Consider the following 14,523-nt stretch of genomic DNA (forward strand, 5'->3'; position numbering starts at 1 on the left):
CCATGTTGCCAGGGTTGGTCTCAAACTCCTGGCCTCAAGTGATCCACCCACCCCAGTCTCCCAAAATGCTGGAATTACAGGCGTGAGCCACCGCGCCTGGCCTACCTCTGATGATTCTAAAGAAATCGTCGTTTTAGTGCAATTTAGTAAATATTTTAGGTTTCTTTATATTTTGACAGTCTCTAAATTTCATTGAGGAATAAAAACAATTTGCTAAGTGCAGTGGCTCACACCCAAAATCCCAGTGTCTCAGGAGGCTGAGGAGGGAGGATTGCTTGAGACCAGGAGTTCAACAGCAGCCTGGGCAACATAGCAAGACTCCATCTCTATTGAAAAAAACAAAACAAAACAAAAAAAAAAAACAAGAAATTAGCCAGGCATGGTGGTACACACCTGTAGTCCCAGCTACTCAGGAGGCTGAGTTGGGAGTATCCCTTGAGCCCAAGAGGTTGAGGCTGTGTGAGCTATGATTGTGCCACTGCACACCAGCCTGGGTGATAGTTACTCTTTATAACTGAGGCCAGCTAACTACAGCCCATGATCCAAACCTAGTCCCTGGCTGCTTCTGCATAAATAAAGTGTGACTGGAACATAGCCGCTCCACATGTTTGCAAATTGCCTATGGCTACTGTTATGGGCCAAACTATGTCCCCCTAAAATTCATATCTTGAAGCCCCAATTTCCAGGACCTCAGAATGTGGCTGTATTTGGAGATAGGGCTTTCAAAAAGGTGAGCAGGGTAAAAGGAGGTCCCAGGGGTGAGTCCTAACCCAATGGGACTGGTGTCCTTATGAGAAGAGGAGATCAGGACACAGACACAACCAGGGGAACGAGCACGTGAAGACGTGGAGAGAAGATGGTCTCTACACGCCAAGGAGAGAGGCCTTGCGAAGTAGCCAGCCCTGCCCACACCTTGATCTCAGTCCTCCAGCCTCCAGAACTGTGACAGCAAATTCTTAAACTGCCTGGCATGTGGCCTTTTGTTATGGCAGCCTGAGCTGACTCTCACAGCGGCTTCTGCACTATGACAGACTTCAGCAGCCGTGACACAGACTGCATGACCCTCAAAGCCTGGGACATTTACTGTCTGTCCCTGTAAAGAAAGTTTGCTAGCCCCTGGTTTATACTCCTGAGAAAGCAGCAATATAGCCTGATCATCAAACAATTAGCTATGGTTAACAGTTTCACAATACGGAGAAATGGTGAAGAATTGAGCATGCTTCGCCATATGTCTTTCATAAAGGTGCTTTGGTAGAAAACCTGGGAAACAAAAGCAATGTGATCTTAGACCTGTCACTAAGTAAGGAGTGCTGTTTATGTAAAAAATAAAATGCTTGGTGGTCCTGCTTGGCTCGAGAAGCCTGATACAAAAGATTCAAACAACAATGGGACTCTTCAATGTTGGTGTTTCTTCCATGCTCTTAAAGTGCCATCTGGCTGGAAGAGAGGAAAAACATCTTTCTGTGTGTGGCAGATCCACTGTCCCTGGCAATGGCAAGAGGGAAACTGGCAACTTAGCCAGCCACGCAGTGGCTGGGGGCCTGGTAACTCCAGGCAGGCGTGGCAGCCAGTATTTTCACTCTTATCAAAATGTGGCCTTCCAACGCTCCTGTCTCCACAGATTGGGCTGTGGGTCAGGCACGAGATGTGGGGTATGAGAAGGGGGTTGGGGTGGCTGTTCCAAAATTTCAACCAGGGTGAACTGGTCACGTGCACCGAGGAGGGGGGCCAGACTCTTCTTTTCCTGCCCCACAATTGTGGGACCTTATCAATAAAAGGCTGGTGAGAGGTTTTTTTCCTTTTACCTGAGGCAGGTGGCCTTTCCGTCACCCTATTGCACTAGAAACGTTATTAACAATCTGGGAACCTTCCATTAAATGCTGGATCTGATTCTCCAGGGAATTTGTTAGCTGGTGCCTGTGGATGGTAACTTGTCACAGGGCTTGGCTTGGGCTGCAGCCTCATCAGAGGCATCTGGCTGGCTCTCTACACACCAGGAAGTTGTGGAGCCAAGACGTACCAGGTTTAAGACACCAACATCATAGCTCGATTTCAAATAAGGAGGAACACACACACATACACTACACCATGCACAGGCACGTACGCATGCACACGCATGCATGCACACACACACGCATGCACACACACACACGCACATGCACATACACTATACCATGCACAGGTACAGGTGCATGCACACACACACACACACACACCCAAACGCGTGCACACACACACGCACACGCGCGTGCACACACACGCACACGCACACACTCACATGCACACACGCGCGCACAGGCATATACACGTGCAGATATACACATGTACAACATACATATGCACACATGCATACCCACGCACGCAAGTACACACACACACACACACAGTGCACCATACACGGTGCATATGCTCGCTCTGAACTTGCACCCTTAAGTGGCGTCCCTACGGGTGTATAGAGCAGTAGGTCTAAGTGGAGCAAGTTTTCTGAGTAGAAATTTGGGCTCTCTGTCTGACTTGCCACATACTCATGGGCAATCACCTAACAGGGACTGATGTCCTGGGGTTTTACAAAGACCAAATAAGCTAGCCAGGCGCGGTGTAATCCCAGCACTTTGGGAGGCCGAGACGGGCGGATCATGAGGTCAGGAGATCGAGACCATCCTGGCTAACACGGTGAAACCCCGTCTCTACTGAAAAAACACAAAAAAACTAGCCGGGTGAGGTGGCGGGCGCCTGCAGTCCCAGCTATTCGGGAGGCTGAGGCAGGAGAATGGCGTAAACCCGGGAGGCGGAGCTTGCAGTGAGCCGAGATCCGGCCACTCACTCCAGCCTGGGCCACAGACCGAGACTCCGTCTCAAAAAAAAAAAAAAAAAAAGACCAAATAAGCCTATGCCTAGTGTCTGGGGCCCAGTGCCCTTGGCAGGAACTGCAAGCTCAATAATTATACCATAATTAGGCCAAAACCCCTCAGCATGGAAAGTTGGAGGCTGAGACTAAAGATGTCCATGAACGAAACACTGTTGTTTATCATGGGCAATAATCATGTGTTACACGAGAGTTCTCAGATTAGCAACGCAGCACGATTTCCTAAAGTGGAAAATGACGGTAAAGAAGGTCAGGTCCAAGGGTTGTGATGGAAAAAATGGAACGGGAAGTTCTTCTGGCCAGATCATAAGCAAACACTAGAGAGCAGCTTCTAAGACATTTACAGCAGGCAGGGTTTTAAGAAGGCATTCGGATTTGCCCAAGAAGAAAACAATGAACCCAGAGAGGCCCATGGAACTCCCAGAGCCCCTGCACTCACTGACTGAATGTGCTCTGTTCTCTTCCCCATTCACCGTGGCCTCTCTGTTCTTCGATGGATTTTGCTGGGAAACGCTGGCTGAGGTCGTGGTGGCTGCAGTCGCTGCCGCCGTGGCCGCCGCTGCCGCCGCACTGGCTTGCTGCTGAGCGAGCTTCTCTCGGAATGCCTGCTGCCGCGTCTGCACCACATCGGGCATCACAGCATCTATCAGTGACAGGGACTCTATGGGGCGGCCGTCGAACACTGTGCCATCCTGGGGAAGCAAGCCAAGGTACAGCTGTCAGCTCACATAGGTGAGGGCTCTGGGAAAGGATTCTGCTCTCTGGGCAGGAGAAGCGCAGGGAAGTGGGGCATAAACAGCTGGCTCCCAGCAACCAGGGGGCCACGGGGGAAGCAGCGTGGACCTGGAGCCTGGAAGCCTGGGGTGAAGGGATCCCATGGTGGGCAGGGGGGCAGGGAAGGGGACATGACAAGCTGTTGGTAAGAACTAAGTGTGACAGTTGTTCTAAGTGTCAAATCCAATTGGGGCACTGAGGACAAAAAGGCCATTTATTCTTGACAAAAAGTGCTCTCCCTGATGGCATGACTCTCAACGTGGGGGGAGGGGCGGTGACTGTGACTCCTTGGGGGGCATTAGGCAACGTCTGGAGACTTTTTTGGCTGTTACAACTAAGGGAGGAGAGGTGCTCCTGGCATCTGGTGGGTGGAACCCAGGGATGCTGCTCAACATCCAACAGTGCCCAGGATGGCCCCACCACAGAGAAACATGCAGCCCCAAATACTGAGTGCCGCGGTGGAGAAGCCCTGCCCAGGTGCTATCGCGAGTGTGCAAAATCTCTGCAAATGACCATCCATTATATGGGAGGGTAACGCTTCAGAAGCAGAGCCCAAATGAGATGCCCACAGCATTTAGGCCTGGATTCTGGGTCCACCTGTCCATGGGATTTAATAAAATAAGCACTTGCTGCTACCTGAAATGACTCCTTGGGTTCAGAGTTAGACTAACTAGAGCCGGGACACAAGTGACATTTTGTTTTGATTCACGTTTTTTTGACCATCCTTTGATTCTCTGATTTCCATTTACCATGAAAAACTTTCCATACACATTTAAAAATACAGCAGGAGGTTCTTTCCTTGTGAAGCATGCCAAATATTCAAATCAGGTGAACCTCAATACACCTTGGGGTTGTATCTGGATGTGCAAACACATGTTTATATGCTCTGAACCTGAATTACTTCAGAAGTGAGGAAGAATTGAAAGGCTCAGGTTTCAGCTGAACAATAACTAAATGAAACATCACTCCAGATGATTTCTAATTACAAGACAATATTCAAAATAAAAAAACCAACACAACCTATGTAAAGAACGAGCTGCATCACCACCTCAGGCACTCTCGGCCCTTGATTCCGGCCATGGGGTGGGCAATGGTGACCGATGGGTCCAGACGCTCCCACACCCCCTTCCCTCCTTCATATGTTCACACCCAAATGAACAAGCTCATGACAAAACATGGTAACTGTCCAAGGTAGTAACAACATGTCCTCATTTAAACTCCGCGGGCACATTGTCTCTTTTTTCCCTTGGAGACAGAGTCTCGCTCTGTCATTCAGGCTGGAGTGCAGGGGCACAGTCATGGCTCACTGCAGCCTCAAACTCCTGGACCAAACTGATCTTCCTGCCTTAGCCTCCCGAATAGCTGGGATTACAAGCATGTGTCACTGCATCTGGCTAATTTTTTTTTTTTTTTGGAGAGATAGGGTCTCATTATATTGGCCAGGCAGGTCTAGAACTTCTGGCCTCAGGCAACCCTCCCGCCTTGGCCTCCCAAAGTGCTGGGATTACAGATGTGAGCTACCGCCCCGGCATGTCTCACTTTTTAATGATTAGAAACCACTGTGACAAATGGGACGGTTTTTCATTAGCCCCTAGAGTGCTAGAATCTGGAGTACCAAGGAAAGGAAACGATGAAGGCTTCTCAACAGATGCGAGGTAGAAGGCAATGAGCACAGAAAAACAGACTCACAGCCGCCTTGAGATCCGAGGGCTGGCTGGACTTGGGGACAAGTCCTCTCAGACACACGTGTGTGTGTTTTGCAGTGAAGACACTAGACAGGGCCAGAAGGAGTCAGCGGAAGATCCCGGGTACCAGGGGTTTGCCAGGGAAAAAGGAGCACGAGACAGGAAAAAACACCAGAATTTCTGAAGCCACAGCTTTGTGAAAAATGGCAGGCAAAAGTGCAAGAAAGAAAACAGGGACTGTGTACAGTGGCTCCCGCCTGTACTCCCAGCACTTTGGGAGGCCAAGGCGGGAGGATCGCTTGAGCCCAGGAGTTCAAGACCAGCAAGACCTCATCTCTATAAAAAATAAAAAAAAATATCTGGATGTGGTGGTGTGTGCCTATAAGTCCCAGCTGCTCAGGAGGCTAAGGCAGGAGGATCTTTTGAGCCAGGAGGTTGAGGCTGCAGTGGGCTATAACTGGACCACTGTACTCCCACCTGGGTGACAGAGAGAGACCCTGTCTCAAAGAAAAAAAAAAAGGAAAAGAAAAAGAAAACAAGATATATTACTTTGTGGTTTTCTAAAAGAGTTATTTAAAAGGTAAAGAGAAAGCAGCGTAACCCGCTGTGAAGGAGAAGGGTTTGTAAGGGCAAGACCAGTTCCCAGAAAGATGGGACAAATGGAATCCTGGAAGAACGTGACTGCCAGGTGGGATGGATCACAGTACATTATGGAAAAGTTCAGTAGAATCATGTGCCTGGGTCAGAGTAGGAGAAAGGGGGCAGAGGGAGGAAGCTGCAGGGGATTGAGAAATCAGGAACCGGGACTGTCTGTGGTCCCAGTGCTTTGGGAGGCTGAGGCAGGAGGATCACTTGAGCCCAGGAGGTCGAGGCTGCGGTAAGCCATGATTGTGCCACTGCACCCTAGCCTGGGCAACAGTGTGAGATTTTAAAAATAAAATAGGGACTCAGGTGAAGGTGGCAAGAAAGTTTGTGGATCCCATTATTCCCCAGAAGTCATGAGGATCTTCACTGCAGAATCATGAGACCAGAATTGGAGGGGACAAGAGAGGGTGAGGTGTGTGGTTTAAAACCAAAACTGGTATAAAATTGGCACAACTGCTCACTGTGGACTAATCTAAAACGTGGGAGGGGTTCCAAGCCAAGTGCACAATTTTAATGTGCGTTTATCTTTCCATCTTCCTACCCCATCTGCTCTACAATGAGCCCGGTAATGAAAGCATCCCTTGAGATCCTCGTTAACACAAGAGCCATCACCTCTCTGCCCTGACGCAGCCTCTGGTGATGCCCTCTGTTGGGTTCCACTGAAATACAGATTCCACCTGACCATGTGTGGGGCCCCTCTCTAACCAACCTGCTCCAGGAAATCAAGAAGAGAGCGCAAGTCTGTGTAAGTGCAAGGCAAACGTCCACTCCGAAGCCCAGAGCAGCTGAAGATCTTAACAGCCAGTGATTCTACATTTAAGTCAAAAACACGGAGCCATGTGGGAGGGGCACTGGAAGCTTGCTGCTGTGTATCCACACAACCGGTATTAACACAAAGTGGGAAAAAACCCAACTTACTTTCTTCTTCTTATCTCTAAAATTAATTTGAGATAGAGTCTCACTGTGTTGCCCAGGCTGGAGTGTACTGGTGCAATTATAGCTCACTGCAGCCTAACCTCTCAGGCTTGAGTGATCTGATCCTCTCACCTCAGCCTCCCGAGAGCTGGGGCTACAGGTGCATACAATCACACTGGGCTAATTTTTAAATTTTTTTTGTAGAAATGCTGTTTCACCATGTTGTCCAGGCTGGTCTCAAACTCCTGGGATCAAGTAGACTTCCTGCCTCGGCCTCCCAAAGTCCTGGGATTACAGGAATGAGCCACTGCACCCTGCCGCAGAACTAATCCCAAATGCCTGAGGGAAATGCACGTTAGCTTCCAACGTGTTCCAAGCTCTTGCAGCTTCCCAGGGCTCTGCTGTTTGGGGGCCGGGCCCAGCAGCTACGTACCTCGTTGATACTGATCTCGGCCTCTACATACTGCAGGCCCTTCTGGAGAATGGAGATGAGGGCGGCCGGTGGCACCAGCGTCCCATTGATGTTGGACTGGCTGATGTGGCTCTCAATCCCAAATGTGAAAGCCGAGTGGGAAAAACCTGCAGCAAGAGGGGAAAGCCGAGGTTGAGTGAGACTCGAATGGAAGGAGGGAGGTGCAGCCATTGAGATCTGGAGGTGGCCCGCGGACTTCAAACACACTTAATTTGCAGGGACAGACACGGCTGTAGAATGCCCAGGAATGCTTCTGATTCGGGTTCAGTACGGTGGGAAAGGGCAGGGAGAGAGGAAGGGACTTCAGACCCAGGAAGACCAGGATTGGTATGTGAAGAAACAAGGGCCTTTAATGGTAAAACCGTTTCAGTGTTATTAAGAACAAAGCAGAACAGACAACAGTTTGCCCTGCATGCCCCAGTTGGACATTTCTGTTACTGAAATTCGGCTCCAGGCTCCCCCCAAACTCCGTGGTTCGTAAGACTCTGCAGAAGCTCACACTGAAGCCTCTCTGTGTCACCCCCTGAAAGCACACAGGGTACCTTTCTTCAGCCCAAGATGAGGGAAGAGCAAACGCTGGCCCCGAGTGCTCCCGGCACGCGGGGCAAGTGTATCACAACCCAACAACTGAGGATGGAGAAGAGGCTGTTCTGGACTGACTGGTGTGGCACTGAGTCATTTTCTCAAAACACTGGGAATGTTCTCTCTGCTAATGGATGCTGGCTCTTTTCCTCTCCTCCCCCAGTGCATCTCTTTCATTGCCGCTCTAGGAAGCTGCTCATCAATGATGCTTGGCAATTGAAAGGTGTTTTCAGATCAGCTTTGGATGAAGGCTCTTGAATGAAGCTGTTGGGAAGGGGGTCAGGACTGAATACACAGAAAGCCATGTCTTGCTCTTGTGGATGACGCCTGCTTCAAGGAAAGAAGGCAATGACGCTGGGCATCTATGTGGAAGTCGGGGGGTGATGAGGAAGCTGCGACAGCCCTTCATCAAGGAGAGAGAGGGAGGTAGCATCCTACTGCCAGCAAGCCTAGGCTGCTGCAGGGAGCTTCCTAAAACAGGCAACCCCGCCCGGCAGGGCTGGGTCACTTTGGTTGGTGCAGAGGCGGCCTGGGGGTGCACAGGAGCTTGAAATCCTTGGGAGGTGGAGGTCATGGGGGGATCTCGTGTGAGGAACATGAACCGCCAATGCTCGGCTCCCTGGCAACAGGTGGGATGGACACCAAGGCATTCCCATGGTGTGGCTTTCAACTCTCACACTGTTTACATCTCCCATGGATGAGGCAAATGAGCAGGAAGCAGGGAGTTCAGAAAGCAGCCACTCTGCCTCGCTGGTTAGGCCACTCTGCAGGCTGAGAATCTGCTTATCCCAGGAGGCAGGACTGTCAGCCTTGCTGGACAAGTGCTCCTCTTCCGCCGTTTTTCATTCAGCCAATGGGGGGCATTGGCAGCCGACTTCCCTCTGCTTCCGTATCAGTGCCCTTCGGCCTCTCCTTATCCAAATGCAAACTGACCTTGCAATAAACAAATCGCTCACCAGATGGGAATGTTCCTCCAGGAGAGGAGCTCTGCGCAGTGCTCTCCTTGCTGCTTTCTGACACTTCACTTTTCTCTGTCTACTCTCCCTCCTCCTCAATCCACCCTCTGTTCTGTCCCCATCGCCAGGTTGTAAAGAATATATCAAATGTGTAGTTCAGATTTATCTAACAGGTAATAGGGTAGCTGCTATTAATTTTACAATCAATTGCACAGAGCCTTGCATATTTTTTTACAAAACTATAACCACCTACATTAGGTTGCAAAGGAGCCCTTTCCAGTTTCCCCTATCCCCAAGGGTTCCTCCGTCCCTGTGTTTTTGGAGGATATAAGCCAAGGCTGTTTACAACAACCTTACCTTTTCCTTCTAACTTGTTTTCTCTCTCTCTATCCACTTTCCTTTTCCCCTACCCACTCCTACCAAAATGAAGCAACCCACCCTTGGATTCACCAACGTCTCTATTCTCCGCCATGCTATACAGAGTTTTACCTGCAAGCTTTTATCATTGAGCTCTTTGGCAAAGTGTGGAAGAGAAAAACCCCAGTCAATGGATAAAGCAGGACCTCACTGCATTCTTGGCTTGACGATCCACTACATGGAATCTTCCTTATCTATTCTGGGCCACAGTGATTCCTCTCTCTCATAGACATCATGACTCTCATGGCTGATGGGGGCCACTCACGTGGCTCCTACTCAATGGCTTTAAGCCTCTCAGCATCATTCTGTCACTGCCCCTTTCCCCTTGAATCAGGTCTCTGAGATCTTTTGAGGGTAACTGACAGGCTCCTGTTGCTCAGTTTGTAGGGGTGGGGCTGAGATCTAAGCCTGGGCAGCCAGAAACCACTCTTAGCCACCATGAAACAGTGTCTAGAAACATCTACTGAATGCACCAGAACGCAGCATTAGGTGCTGATGACGGTTCCTGACAAGCAAACCTCATGGCTGATGGAGCAATTGTGGAAGGAAAGTCTCACACTCCTGGGATATTTCACTCATCCACTCTCACTCATTCATTCCTGCAAGCAGCACTGGGCCACAGAACTGATACCTGCAGTCACATGCTCTGTGAAACAGAGCCGATTCTCACCACATTATCATCTTCAACCAAATCTGGACACTCTGTCCACTACCTCAGTCTTTGTAGCAGCTGTTTGGAGTTGGTACTGTTTTTGTTTCACACATAAGGACAAACATTGGAGACATCAGGTAACCCGCCCAAGGATCATGTGATACGACGCCGAACTAAACTGTGGACTGTAGACTATGTGACTCCGAGATTCCGCTTTTTACTTTACACTCCAAGACCCACACACAGGCACAGGAACCAAAATTCTTGAATTCCCTGCATGGACACAGACTCCATTTCCACCTGGCTGCTCAGCTAGACCACTGGCAGCTCTGAACGGCAGCCAACTTGGGTGCAGCTCAGGCAACTCACAAAGAACGGTGTGCAAAGCTCAGTCTAACCCACGGCGAGAGCGTGCCCTTGATTTCTCTCTCATCTGGGTTTTTAATGTTCAGTACATGATTTGGCTGCATAACTTTCTCTCTCTACATGTTTATGCTCTCCAACATAGATTTCATTTCTAGATCATATGGAGAACAGTATTCACATTCAATTAAGTCTTCTTGGAACAAAGAGATGAACCAGTAAAGATGGACAAAGGGTGTGGCGCCTGAGACTTCTGCAAAGAGCTGAAAGTCACCTGCTGAAAGGAATATCTATGCAGATGCACAATGACAAATACGCAGGATAGGATACAGTTCTACAGGGGTACCTTGAAGGTCTTTCATCAACTTGGGTCCTCTTTTGGAAAGGGTAGGTTGTCATGACTGGAAATTAGGCACTTTCATAAAGACCTGGGAGATGTGCATTCCATGCCATGGTTAACAGAAGTCCTCCTATTTGCTGAAATTTTCACTAGCTGCATTTCTTTGAATGGATCTCTACATGGCCTCTAGAGCAATGGTTTTCAGTCCATTTGCTTGCAAGATTTTCTTACTGATTTCTGGCCATGTGGTCTCATGAAGGCAAGCAGGAGGGCTGGATGGAGAAAATGTCAGCAGCAGGCAGGATGGCTGGGTTCTGTCCTTGTTCTGCCACTGGGTGCCTGGCCCATGTCGCTTCATTTGGCTGGGCTTGCCATTACCTCTTCTGTGGTGTAGGGATAAAATGTACCTTGAGGTGCTGATAAGACACATAGATGGGACAGCAGCCAGACTCCCGAAACATTTGATGGAGAGAAGACCACAGTGAGTGGAAAGGTTGCTGTCCTAGCTTTCCTTGTTGGAACGATAAGGATGTCAGATGAAATGGCCACTAGGATTATTTGCTAGTTCTGATATTCATTCTGGGACAGGAAGATGCCTGCTACATTCTGAATGTTTGTGTCTCCCCCAGATTTGTATGTGGGAGACAAATCCCCAACGTGACAGTATTAAGAGGTGGGGCCTTCAGGAAGCAATTAAATCATGAGGGCTCCACCCTCGTGAATGGGATCAGCGCCCCTATAAAAGAGCCTCAAGCAAGCTTCCCTGCCCCTTCCACCATGTGAAGACACATAAGGAGCCATCCATGAGAAACAGGACCTCACTGGACACCAAATCTGCTGACGTCTTGATCTTGGACTTCCCAGCCTCCAGAACTGTGAGCAATACATTTTGGTTGTATATAAATTACCCAGTCTAAGGTATTGGTTACAGCCCATACAAACTAAGACAATGCCCAAGGACTATGTAATAGAGGCTGCTTGACCACTTCCTCTTAGGCCACAGTTGCTGGAATTAGGTAGCAGGGTACTGCGGAAGGTAATGCCTGCCTCCGTGCCTGCCAGCATCTCACCCCTCACACTTGGACTCCAGGGCTAATGGGCGCGTTCATTTGCAGTCTGCCAGAATGGAGAGACTTCGGTGCCTTGTGCCTCCTCTGCTTTCCCGCATCTCTGAACACATCTCTTCTGCCCAACAAGACATCCACAGGAACAAAGACCAGAATGTCAATGACAAACAAAGCACCAAGGACTGCCCCTGCGGCAGATGCAGAAGTAGTTAAAGGGCAGGAGAATAAAGGGCTTGGTGGTACCTTGATGAAAGATCGTGTGAGGGTGATGCGTTAGTGTCCTTGGTGTCACCAGTAGGCTAGCCTAGAGACATTCCTGAAGACACTAGGCTTGCCACCTACTTAGGAGTCATATCCCTGATGAATCTCCTGACAGCAGGGTTTCTCAACCACAGCATGGCTGACTTTGAGGCTGGCTCATTCTTTGCTGTGGCGGACACAGTCCCATGCGTTGTACGATGTTGAGCAGCACCCCCAGCCTCTATCCACTAGATGCCAATAGCACACTCCCACTGTAACAACCAAAAATGTTTCCAGATATTGTCCCATCAACCCCACCATGGTTGGGGAATTGACACCATGAGAGGCCACTACCCCCAGCTCTACTCTCCTTACATTTCTGCTTGGTTCTTGCTTGTTGCTATTGAAAAGCAAGCCACCCTCTGCATGCAATTGGTCATAGACCTTAGATAACACACAGTAACAGAGCATAATCAGATGAGATAAAATTATTCCCAGGGAGAAAAAATGAGTATAATCATGATAAACTGAAAGGCTTACACAAAGGACGACATTTTATAAAGGATGGCAGGATCTTCCATGTGAAGTCCTGTCCATTTGGAATAAAAGCTGTAATAGTCTCACAAGAGAGAACAGTCTGTATAAGAATTTGTCTCATCTAACTAGGCAACATAAACAGATTTAAAACAAACCAAGTACATGTATTATGTTTCTTGCAATTATGACACTGCTAAACCATACCCCTCACAAATGACTTCACAAACCATTTGAGTTATATAGTGAACTACTACGCCCAGCTAATGTTGGCCTGATTCATCAGCAAAATCTGGTAAGTTATCAGTCACTGGCCTTCAGAAATACTGCTTATTTGGCAGAGAAAAGTAGAATTTAATACTCAGGCAGCTGTGGGGTTGGTTTTGCATCTTCAGCTAAAACAAACACCAAGGGTATCAATTTGTAGCATTAAAACTGGAATTGTTATTAAGTATTTAACAGATTTACACACTTGTAATACCGACAACTATCCAAAGCTGATGGGCACCATCTGCTGCTATCTGTGCATTGTCTAGATCATGGGCTTGCAAACTGAGGCCTACAGACCAAGTCTGGCTCACTGCCAGTGTGTGTCATTAAAGTTTTATTGAGATACAACCACACCCATGAGTTGATGTGTTATCTATGGCTATTTTCACGCCACAATGGGAGAGTTGAGTAGGTGCAACAGAGACCACATGGCTCACAAAGCTGAGGATATTTACTATCTGCTCCTCTACAGGAAAAGTGTGAGTGTGCTGACCTGATTTTATATACAGTTGACTCTCCATATCCGATAGTTCTGTGTCCACCAATTCAACCAACCACAGATCAAAAATATCCAGAAAAAAACCAACAAAAATACGATAACAATACAAATAAAAAACCAATGCAATGTAACAAACGCAGTATTTACATTGTATTAGGTATTATAAGTAATGTAGAGCTGATTGAAAGTTTACAGGAGGATGTGCATAGACTATATGTAACTACTATGCCATTTTGTATCAGGGACTTGAGTATCTATGGATTTTGGTATTAAAGGAGGTCCTGGAACTGATCCCCCATGAATACCCAGGGATGACTGTACGCATATAGTACCAGTAAGTCAATGTCATGGCCTCCCAGATGCCCTGCCTCTGTCCTCTCCGTATCTCTGCTATACACCTGTCTTCTCTTTGCCACCACTCTGGTCCTGGGACCTCATCCTCTCTCAGCCCTTTGTTTCATCTCTCCCCTTCTAATATGCCTGACAATAACAGCAATAACAGTGATAGCTGGTGTTTAGTGAGCACCTTCTTGGTGTCAGGCAATAGCATGCAAGCTTTGCGTGTGCTGCCCAATGCAACACAAAACCACTGCAGTAACTTCCCTGATCACCATAAGCCACCTATTGCTTTCCTTTTCCAAAGCAGTCGAGGGCCAGCAGGCCTGAACGAGCTCCCTCACCTCAGCATGGCCTTCCAAGCCTCTGGTACACTGTTCTGAGCCAGCTCTCACCATGCTCCAATCATATGCCTGTCTTCCCATAGGATGACTTCGCTCATTTTGGTCTCTTGATCTGGACCAATAGTTCTCCAGTGAGGCTGTTTTTGTCCCCAAGAAGAAGACATCTGGTAATGTCTGGGTGGGTGGGTGTCCAAGTGCTACAGGCAACACGCAGGTGGATGCCAAGGATGTGGTTAAACATCCTACCATCCACAAGGCAGTCTACCATGTCAAAAAATGATCCAGCCCCAGCTGGGTGCAGTGGCTCATGCCTGTAATCCCAGCACTTAGGAGAGGCTGAGGAGGGTGGATTATTTGAGACCAGGAGACTATCCTGGCCAACATGGTGAAACCCCGTCTCTACTAAAAACAAAAATTAGCTAGGCAGGTGGTACATGCCTGTGGTTCCAGCTACTTGGGAGGTGGAGGCAGGAGAATCTCTTGAACCTGGGAGGCAGAGGTTGCAGTGAGCCAAGATCATGATACTGCACTCCAGCCTGGGCAACAGAGTTAAGAATCTGTTAAAA

General features: G+C 48.5%; 1 protein-coding gene across 5 annotated transcripts in view; it reads right to left on the reverse strand.

Moving 5' to 3' along the window:
- TBL1X (transducin beta like 1 X-linked) overlaps positions 1–14,523 on the reverse strand; it is a 234,818-nt gene that overhangs the window by 28,732 nt on the left and 191,563 nt on the right. For all 5 annotated transcript variants that reach the window (XM_017862666.1, XM_017862668.1, XM_017862670.1 and 2 more), the window contains 2 exons: positions 7,319–7,464; positions 3,306–3,558 (listed from right to left, as the gene is read on the reverse strand). In XM_017862666.1, coding sequence (XP_017718155.1) covers positions 3,306–3,558; positions 7,319–7,464 — 399 coding nt within the window. The remainder of the gene's footprint in view (positions 1–3,305; positions 3,559–7,318; positions 7,465–14,523) is intronic.

The sequence above is a fragment of the Rhinopithecus bieti genome, unplaced genomic scaffold, assembly GCF_001698545.2.
Source record: "Rhinopithecus bieti isolate Rb0 unplaced genomic scaffold, ASM169854v2 scaffold_66091, whole genome shotgun sequence".
Taxonomy (NCBI): domain Eukaryota; kingdom Metazoa; phylum Chordata; class Mammalia; order Primates; family Cercopithecidae; genus Rhinopithecus; species Rhinopithecus bieti.